This window comes from Nicotiana tomentosiformis, chromosome 8 (assembly GCF_000390325.3).
Source record: "Nicotiana tomentosiformis chromosome 8, ASM39032v3, whole genome shotgun sequence".
NCBI lineage: Eukaryota > Viridiplantae > Streptophyta > Magnoliopsida > Solanales > Solanaceae > Nicotiana > Nicotiana tomentosiformis.
Genome location: NC_090819.1, coordinates 95,870,696 through 95,880,795, shown reverse-complemented (window position 1 = coordinate 95,880,795; position 10,100 = coordinate 95,870,696). Strand labels below are relative to the sequence as shown.

The following is a 10,100-nucleotide window of genomic DNA, read 5'->3' as shown; positions in this document are numbered from 1 at the left end:
CTTAAGATATAATCTCTCCTCATTTAATACATACTCATGATTAAGGTATTTGTAGTCTTCAAGAACAATTAATGTTAATGGTAGAATAGGGAAAAAATAATTAATTTATTCTTGAACTTCTGAAATAACAAATAATTTGAGATAACTATTTTTAGAAACCATGACAGATAATTTGAGACGGAAGGAGTAATTAATTAATGCACATTTTTACTTAAATTTATCACTTAAGCGTCATAAATTACTGTCATTTGATGTAAATATTACATGCGATTAAATTTTTCGTGATGAATACCTCTATGTGAACACGATACATATCACTTAGATACCTTTCAATTCAACATTAATTAATTCTGTCATGATATTTTTTTCTTATTCTGGTTAGAGATACAAAAAAAAATCAATGAAATATCATAAACTTGTGCCTTTACTTTCAACCCATAATAATTCTTTCGTTTTGTGTTACAAGCAGAGTGATAATATCCACTTAGAGTGACCGTCCATGTGTTAATATTTACTTCCACACACATCTCCATATATTTGGGAAAAAGGTAATATGATTTTGGCTTCAAGTGTAAAAATCGTAAGGTGATAGATCAAGATAAGCAACAAGTGTTAACTATTTTGCCAACCCAGAAAGAATCCAATCCAAACCATCAAAATCTTCCAAATTATTGTTAAAAAAATCCAAGACAATTTCAGGCTTTCGTTTCATTGAACTACAACAATTTCCAAAAAAGAAAAATCTTTCAATTTCATCCATTGAAATTCAATCCACCTCCATTCATTCTATTCCATACAAATTCCACCTCCCAAAAGTAGCTAAACTTTTACTTCTTATTTTTTTGTGCCTTTATAATTAATGATCCACCAAGGTAACCTTAGCGTAGTGGCAGATGTAATATTTTTGCCAAGGGGGAACAAGAAAAATTTTAAAAAATTAAAAGAGACTGCGGCAGTTGAAATTGAATTAGTAACCTAACAAAGGTTTTGAACCCCCTTAGAGATTCAAATATATAATATATAGAGGTATAAATCGAATTTTGATTTATATTTGTAGTGTAATTTCTGGTGATGGGAGTTCGAGTAAACCACCTTCCGCCCCTAAATCTGTCCCTGCCTTAGAGCAATGTTTAAGTTGTCTACGTCTGACTTATAAATCACAAGTTTGAACCGTAGAGTCAACCGTAATACTTACATTAAAATAGACTTTCTATATGATACCCCCTTGGAATGCAATTCTTTTCCAAAATTTACATAAATGCGGGATATTTTGTGCATCGAGTTATACTTTTTCAATCCATCACATCCACGTAGAAAAAAAAAAAAAAGAAAAAAAACTACTGGCTAATAGAAAAACAAGATCCAACAGAACCAAAAATCTTGTGTCTTTTTCCTCCAAATTGGTGCCTAGTGTCACTTCACTCTTCACCCACCACCACCAGATCTAAAAATTGGTATTTCCCAATAAAATTATAAAAAATAATATGGGGGCAGATTAATAATTACCCACAAATATAAAAATAGCTCCTTGTGTAAAGACAGCGTATCCTCAACCTCAACAACCCATTACCACCACCCACTTTTTGTTCATCTCATGAAAAACCATAAATAAACATCACAATTCACACACAAAGGAGAGCCAACCCTTATATATATAGTGAAAAACCAAAGCTTAAAACTTTGTAAACTTTTCTTTTATCTTTCATCCCTTTTAGGGGTGCTCAAATCTTGAAAACCAAGATTAGCTTTTGGCCAAGAAAATGGACCGTGCTAGAAAATTGGCAAACAGAGCAATTCTGAAACGCTTGGTTTCAGAATCAAAACAGAGCCGTGCTAATGATATCCCATCATCTGCAGCATTATACAGACCTTCAAGGTATGTTTCTTCATTGTCACCTTACATATTTCAGGCTAGAAATGGTAAGAATATGTTGCATGGAAATGGTAATTTCAATAAGCAACATGTTAGATCAATATCTGTTGAGGCACTGAAGCCAAGTGACACTTTCCCAAGGCGACACAACTCAGCCACCCCACAAGAACAAACCCAAATGGCTGAGTTTTGTGGTTTTTCAAGCCTTGATTCCCTTATTGATGCCACTGTCCCTCAATCTATTCGTATTGAATCCATGAAGTTTTCTAAGTTTGATGAGGGATTAACTGAGGCACAAATGATTGAGCACATGTCCAAATTAGCCTCAATGAATAAGGTTTTCAAGTCATATATTGGGATGGGATATTATAACACTTTTGTACCACCTGTTATTTTGAGGAATATTATGGAGAATCCTGCTTGGTATACTCAGTATACTCCTTATCAGGCTGAGATTTCGCAGGGACGTCTCGAGTCCCTGCTTAATTATCAGACCATGATTACAGATCTTACTGGTTTGCCAATGTCCAATGCATCTTTACTAGATGAAGGGACCGCGGCAGCTGAGGCTATGGCCATGTGTAATAATATTTTCAAGGGGAAAAAGAAAACTTTCCTTATTGCTAGCAATTGTCACCCTCAGACTATCGATATTTGTAAGACTAGAGCTGATGGATTTGGGATTAAGGTAGAGACTGTTGATCTTAAGGACATTGATTATAAATCTGGTGATGTTTGTGGGGTACTAGTTCAGTATCCGGGAACTGAAGGTGAAATCTTGGATTATGGGGAGTTTATTAAGAATGCACATGCTCATGGAGTGAAGGTTGTTATGGCGTCTGATCTTTTGGCCTTGACAATGTTGAAACCACCCGGTGAACTCGGAGCGGATATTGTTGTTGGTTCTGCTCAGAGGTTTGGAGTGCCTATGGGTTATGGTGGCCCTCATGCGGCTTTCTTGGCCACTTCTCAAGAATACAAGAGAATGATGCCCGGAAGAATTATTGGTGTCAGTGTTGATTCTTCAGGGAAACCCGCTCTCCGTATGGCAATGCAGACCAGGGAACAACACATCCGCAGGGACAAGGCTACAAGCAACATTTGCACAGCACAGGTACTGACTGAACTAATGTTTCATCAACTGTTTCAAAAAATTATGTATGCAATTCCGATATTTATCCTCCTAGATTCTCTAATACACAACATTCTTATACTTATACTGTAGTAGTGAAAATTTTAAGTGGTTTGAAAAATGTTTACTTTTCTGCTTGTATGCAATGCGTTGTCTAGACATGAGTGGTAGAGAGTAACAAGAAGTAACTAGCTAGTTTGTTTTTCTTTCAAGAAACTATCTGTCTCTCATTCGTGCACGGGAATGCTCTGATGCACGACGTTATGCTACTTATTTTCCTGCATTGGTTTATGATATTGTACTTTTCCTATTAGGCCTTGCTTGCGAACATGGCTGCCATGTATGCTGTCTATCACGGACCGGAGGGGCTAAAAACCATTGCCCAACGTGTTCATGGTCTTGCCGGAACGCTTGCTGCCGGGGTCAAAAAGCTAGGAACAGTAGAAGTTCAGGATCTTCCATTCTTTGACACTGTGAAGGTTAAGTGTGCTGATGCAAAAGCAATTGCTGATGTTGCTTACAAGAATGAAATTAACTTGAGGGTTGTGGACAACAATACTGTAAGTCTAGCTAGTTTTTCTTGTTTTGGTTTATAAGCTTATAGATAGTCCTAAATTTATGTTATAATTAACTGAAACTCCATTTTTTTCAGATAACTGTATCTTTTGATGAAACTACTACCTTAGAAGACGTGGACAATCTATTTAAAGTATTTGCCTTGGGAAAGCCAGTGAGTATCATTACTTCCTTATCCATGCTGCTGGTAGCAACTCAATGCCTACATAGTGTATTCTTATCTTTGATCCCGTTAATAGGTCACGTTCACTGCTCAATCAATTGCCCAAGAAGTCGAGAATCTGATTCCTTCTGGACTTGTAAGGGAGACTCCATATTTGACTCACCAAATATTCAACTCGTAAGGCCTCCGTCAATGGTTTTGACCATCTTTGTACTGTACGATTACTGCTAGTTTAACTTTTACAATGATGATTCAGGTACCATACTGAGCACGAGTTGCTGAGATACCTTCATAAGCTGCAATCGAAGGACCTTTCCCTGTGCCATAGCATGATTCCTTTGGGATCCTGCACAATGAAATTGAATGCCACAACAGAGATGATGCCAGTGACATGGCCTAACTTCACAAATATTCACCCTTTTGCACCCACCGAACAGGCTGCTGGCTATCAGGTTGTTACTGCTTAGATGCATTGCTGTGTTTGCTAATTATAATGCAGAAACAGAAGAAATAATCAAGACTGTTACATGCTTTCTTTTGCAGGAAATGTTCAAAGATTTGGGTGACCTATTGTGTACAATTACAGGTTTTGATTCCTTCTCCTTGCAGCCTAATGCTGGTGCTGCTGGAGAATATGCTGGGCTGATGGTTATTCTTGCCTATCATATGGTACTTGTCACAATTTAAATGAATAGTTTGCTTTCGGCTTTGGTTTGAGCTCTCTTAATACCTATCTAGTACTTCAAGAGTAAGGTTCACAATGGACTTAGTTAAGATTATAATTGTATAACCTCTTAATAGCCAAATGGCACGAAACTGTTTTGCATGATTTTACTATTTTCTGCTTTCAAATACTAGGGAAATCACCTGATGAAACCCCATTCTTTGTGAAGATCTTGCTTCCATCTAGTTACTACTTGGCATCTATGATCCTTCATCTATCTAGCTACTACTTCGCATCTATTATCCTCCATGTAGTTGTAGAAGACTAATAGAATTTTAATCATCTGAGGACACTTGATTTACCATAGAGGGATGCTAATGGCCATAGAATTAGAATGTTAGCTTTTGGTGCTCCGACTCTTCTCCTTGTTTTCATCATCAGCCATTAATTCTCTATAAAGCTTGCTGCTAGTGTAACTGAATTTTGAGTTTTGTTGCAGGCGAGGGGTGACCATCACCGCAATGTGTGCATCATTCCTGTGTCAGCTCACGGAACAAATCCTGCAAGTGCTGCTATGTGTGGGATGAAAATTGTTGCTGTTGGAACCGATGCCAAAGGAAACATTAATATTGAAGAGTTGAGGAAGGCTGCTGAGGCAAATAAGGATAAACTTGCTGCTCTCATGGTAAATCATGTGCTACTACTTTCTGACACCTTTATGTATTATTTGTATTTCCTTAAATCTTATTATATAATAAATTTCAGGTTACATACCCATCAACACATGGAGTCTATGAGGAAGGAATCGATGAGATATGTAAGATAATCCATGACAATGGTGGTCAGGTGTACATGGATGGAGCTAACATGAATGCTCAGGTAATTACCTCATCTCAACTTCTAACATCATTTTAATTCTTGTAGATTTTACTTGTCATTGAGTCAGTTTAGTGGTAAGACCATTATATCTATATACATTTCTTGCTCAACAAATTATGTAGTCAGACCTGATATCTTAAGAGATGAGGTGATGTCTTTGGATTAAGCAATGAACCTCAAATTTCCTTTCCTATCCTTTTCTTCTTCTTCTTTACTCCTGGATGATTTAAGCAGTTATCTCACATGATGCGTCAGATAGTGTTATGTGCTGTGGTCTGCTCTGACTTTGGTGAAGTCATACTATGTCCTATGTGGTTAATTCTAAAGCTCTCTTTCTCTAGCTTACCTTGGTTAAAGGTTTTATGATGAGCTTGGCCGTGATCGATAGAACTTCTAGGCAATACCATATCTGCTTCTTTAACTTATTTATACTACCTTTCTTCTATTGCTCCTCTATACATTATCAAAATTCAGGTTTTGATTCAGCTATTAACTGTACAACTTTGTTGTTGGCTGGTTGCAAGTGATTCGTACAATTTGTTTCATTCATTGCTGTATTTTCTTCTTACAGGTTGGTCTGACAAGTCCCGGCTTTATCGGTGCTGATGTTTGTCATCTAAATCTACATAAGACATTCTGCATTCCTCATGGTGGAGGAGGTCCTGGAATGGGTCCCATTGGTGTGAAGAAGCACCTTGCACCATTTTTGCCATCACACCCTGTGGTATGTCCTCGATCAACACCAGTTACTTCACCACATAAAGCTCTCTTTGTCAATTCATCAGCTTGGGATTTTTTTTATCTTCCTCGTTTAGTTGTGAGCTTGGTAACTTACTTAATCATTGTGATTCTTCTGAAGGTTCCTACTGGAGGGATCCCATCCCCCGACAAGAGTCAGCCACTTGGTACTATTTCTGCTGCACCCTGGGGTTCAGCACTTATTTTGCCGATTTCATATACCTACATTGCCATGATGGGGTCTAAGGGACTTACAGATGCATCAAAGATAGCTATCCTAAATGCAAACTACATGGCTAAGCGTTTGGAGGTCTTTCTTCTTTTATTTCTCATATTCTATTTGAGTTGAATTTTCTGCTTTCTGTTTTCTCGGACTTTGCTATGCCTGTCGTAGTTCATCATAAGTGTTCAGTTGAGTATTCTAACTCTGCTGATCATATTTTCTGCTTTTGATCAACAGAAGCACTACCCAGTTCTATTCCGAGGTGTCAATGGAACATGTGCCCATGAGTTTATCATTGACCTGAGGGGCTTTAAGGTACTTTTTTGAATCATTTCCAATTCACACCTCCTTTTTTTTCTTTTTGTTTTAGTGTACTAAATCTATTGGAGTCTTGGCCGTTCAGAATACTGCTGGAATAGAACCTGAAGATGTTGCTAAACGTCTTATAGACTATGGATTCCATGGACCTACAATGTCTTGGCCAGTTCCTGGTACACTTATGATTGAACCTACCGAAAGTGAAAGCAAGGTATAATATAAGGATGCATATTCAATGATACAGGGAAAAGAAAAATCACTATTACACAGTATAGTTTTTCTTTGGTGGTCCTGAAGTAGTTGTAAATTAATGCAGGCGGAACTAGACAGGTTTTGTGATGCACTCATCTCCATCAGAGAAGAAATCGCTCAGATTGAGAAAGGGAATGCTGATATTAACAACAATGTTCTTAAGGTAAATATGTGGTCTTTTTTTTTGGTAGATTAGTTTTAAAACGAAAATGTTTGTTTTTTGTACGGTTGCATGAATCAGGAGATATTAATCGGGACTTTGTGTTGCAGGGGGCTCCTCATCCACCGTCAATGCTCATGGCAGATGCATGGGTAAAACCATATTCTCGGGAATATGCTGCATTCCCTGCTCCCTGGCTGAGGAATGCCAAATTCTGGCCAACTACAGGTCTTTACCATCTCTATATAACTCCAACTTTTGTCCTACAAACTTTAACATTAGCTAAATTCTGAAGTATCTGACTTTTCTCCTATTAAGTGTTACATTTTTTTAATTCATAGGGGGTAGGGGAAGGGGAAAATGTGGAGGGGATTACAAGGTGGGGAATTGAACCGTCACCAACAAAGTGAAAGTTCGGGTAGCCAACTACTAAGATTCCCCTCCTATTAAGTGATACATTGAAATATAGAGGTGTTCCATAAAACATATACTTTTCAGCACTTAGTGCTGAGTTTTATTTTACTGGTCAATGCATTTTTGGAAGTTTCAAAATGTACTAGCAATCAGTACTGAAATTATGTCCTAATACTTAGAGTTTTAACATCCAATCTATACCTACATGCTATGTTGCTCGGACCCTTCAAAATCTTTGCCATACCAATGTCGACACAACATGGGTATGGTGTGGTGATCCATACTGGACTTGGTCAACCTACCTTGGGTGCTTTGACTACATCTATGACCGAGAAGTATAGATGGAGAGGGTACTTGGTTTAATTTTTGGGTTCATGTCACATATATATATATATATATATATATATATATATATATATATATATATATATAATAATGATGCTTTTCTATTACACGAGATATCTTGTAAATAAAATATAGGTATTTATAAAGAATTAAATTTTACAAGTTTTAGTTCAATAGCTTAAATTAATTGAGATATATACTTTATATGTCGTAATATATATATATTTATTGGTCGTATCCTAGCACTCGTATCCGCACTAGGATCATACCCTCGAATCCTAAAATTTATGTGATGAAGAATCCAACCTCTAGATCCGCACCTGTGTCAGGATACTCGCATCCGAGTCCGAATATAGCCTACATGCACAATGTTTTCTATTTTCCGTTATTGATTTCGTAGGAACTTCATTTGAAAACTTGTCAGTTTTCAAGTAATCAACCTAGATAATCACGGCTTCTGGAGTAATTAGCAGCCGAGCAGATGTAGGGCACTTGCCCTCAACTTGTCCTGTTACAATAAAACTGCTGTAAGAAACTGTCTTCAACTTATCTTGTGTACTTGAAATGAAAAGATCTGTTCTGCTGGCACATATTAGAAGAAATATTATGTACTCTTTGTCCATAGCTGTTGTCATGATGAATATAGTGAAACTGCTATAAACCTTGGAAAAGGAAATTCGCAAGTGAACATGAATAGAACCAATGTGGTGATTGAGAAAAGCTCAAAGAATCTGCTGAAATCTACTGTTCTTGTGTTTATTGCACTATAGATTGCAATCTGCCTTTTCTATGCTTTATAATTACCTAACTTTTCATTTTTCCCTTGTCATATTTAGTAAGAGCTGCTATAATATCTTGGTTTTGACAATAATTTTACTTGTGATCGTATTTACCAGCACGAGTGGACAATGTGTATGGCGATCGCAACCTGATCTGCACCCTTCTTCCAGTATCACAAATGGTGGAAGAAGAAGCTGCAGCAAATGCTTAAACCTCAGTGTTCAGTGCTCAGAAGTTCCTTTTTACAAAACATGAAATTACCCATCTTGTTGTACATACAAGTTTCATATTCATATACTTGATGGTAGCTGATGACTTTCATCTTCTTGCCATATTGATGAATAGCTGCTACATTAACATGTGTTGATGATTCCAGCTCACTTGTTATAATTATCAATTCCTCTCTCTCTCCCTCTATCTTTCTTCCAATTTATGTCTCTTTCTTGACCTATGTTGCGCGGATCCTTCATTTGTTTTGACACACCTGTGCCTAATTGATATAACGAGACTGTTGGTACATCGTGTGAAATCTTAAAATATACTAAAAATTAGCAAGCAAAATAAAATAAAATTGATGTACCTATATCAAATACTTTCACATAACCAAACCGAGTACTTGCCGATGAACGAGTCTGAGCAACATAGTTCATGACAATATGGTACATACTCAACAGGGGCAGGAGTATGGCTAGGGAAAACTTTCTACTTTCTTTAAGGAATTCATTAGGTTTCTTTTCCTTGTTTTTCTCGTGTTGCGGTCAAATGCACACTCTTGGAGAAAAATAAATTGAAAAACCTCATAATTGACTATAGTGTAAAGCTTTTGTGTGACTACAAATGATTAGACTTTGCTCGGTCACAATATCTTTATTTATTATCAAGGAAAAGATTACAGGAAAAGTTTTATCTTTTTTATTTTATTTTATATAACATAGGGCTAAGATGGATTTAAATGAAGTAACATGAACAATGAGAAATCTTAACAGTGATTGAGAAATAGTTACTTGGACAAAGCTGAATTTATAAAGTAAAAGGAAAGACGATATCTTAATGTATTTGTTGGAGTAGAAAAATAAGATTTAAGATAAGAAGGTGATATGTATCATTTTTTGTCGCCTAAGTACTTTCTACACGTTGTGGAAATTAATGGTTAGAGAAAATTAAAGCTACTCAAAGTTGCCTTACAATATTACTATATATGATTGGCGTAGAATGTAGATATGAAATCCTGAAATCCCCAAAGGCCCAAGGGTATAATTTGGCATATTACTAGCATAATTAAAGATGCACCCAACACAACCAATCAACCAACTCGTAGTATAATATTCCTTGAAGAATTTTGGAATAATATTCTAACTTGTTTTTGTTCTGAAGTTGTGAATGTATTGCACAAAATTAACCAAGTTGTTGGATACTATTGGATCTCTAGATTTTTCCTAGTTATATGCAAAACAAAAATTTGATATACATGGGGTCATGTTAAGGTAATGTGATATTAGTTTACAACAAATTAAAGACATAATGGTAAATCGACTGATATTATGGATTGTGTGTGTTAGTAGTGGACACTTTCTTTCATGCAC

The 10,100-nt window shown here is 36.4% G+C and overlaps 1 protein-coding gene across 1 annotated transcript; it reads left to right on the top strand.

Annotated features, from left to right (window-relative positions):
- The first annotated feature begins 1,613 nt into the window (after positions 1–1,613).
- LOC104112706 (glycine dehydrogenase (decarboxylating), mitochondrial) lies at positions 1,614–8,946 on the top strand. The gene is made up of 15 exons (XM_009622703.4): positions 1,614–2,987; positions 3,320–3,565; positions 3,658–3,735; positions 3,821–3,921; positions 4,001–4,196; positions 4,288–4,413; positions 4,908–5,093; positions 5,174–5,287; positions 5,859–6,011; positions 6,147–6,335; positions 6,486–6,563; positions 6,652–6,777; positions 6,883–6,981; positions 7,089–7,206; positions 8,634–8,946. The coding sequence occupies exons 1-15, from the start codon at positions 1,761–1,763 to the stop codon at positions 8,726–8,728; spliced, it is 3,132 nt and encodes a 1,043-aa protein (XP_009620998.1). The 5' UTR covers positions 1,614–1,760; the 3' UTR covers positions 8,729–8,946.
- The last annotated feature ends 1,154 nt before the right edge of the window (positions 8,947–10,100 follow it).

Bases quoted from the DNA above. Each gene is read 5' to 3' on its own strand.
- LOC104112706 (XM_009622703.4), top strand. From the start codon at position 1,761: ATGGACCGTGCTAGAAAATTGGCAAACAGAGCAATTCTGAAACGCTTG. The intron at 4,197-4,287 runs GTTGTTACTGCT...TTTCTTTTGCAG, and splicing joins AACAGGCTGCTGGCTATCAG to GAAATGTTCAAAGATTTGGG. The intron at 6,012-6,146 runs GTATGTCCTCGA...ATTCTTCTGAAG, and splicing joins TTTTGCCATCACACCCTGTG to GTTCCTACTGGAGGGATCCC.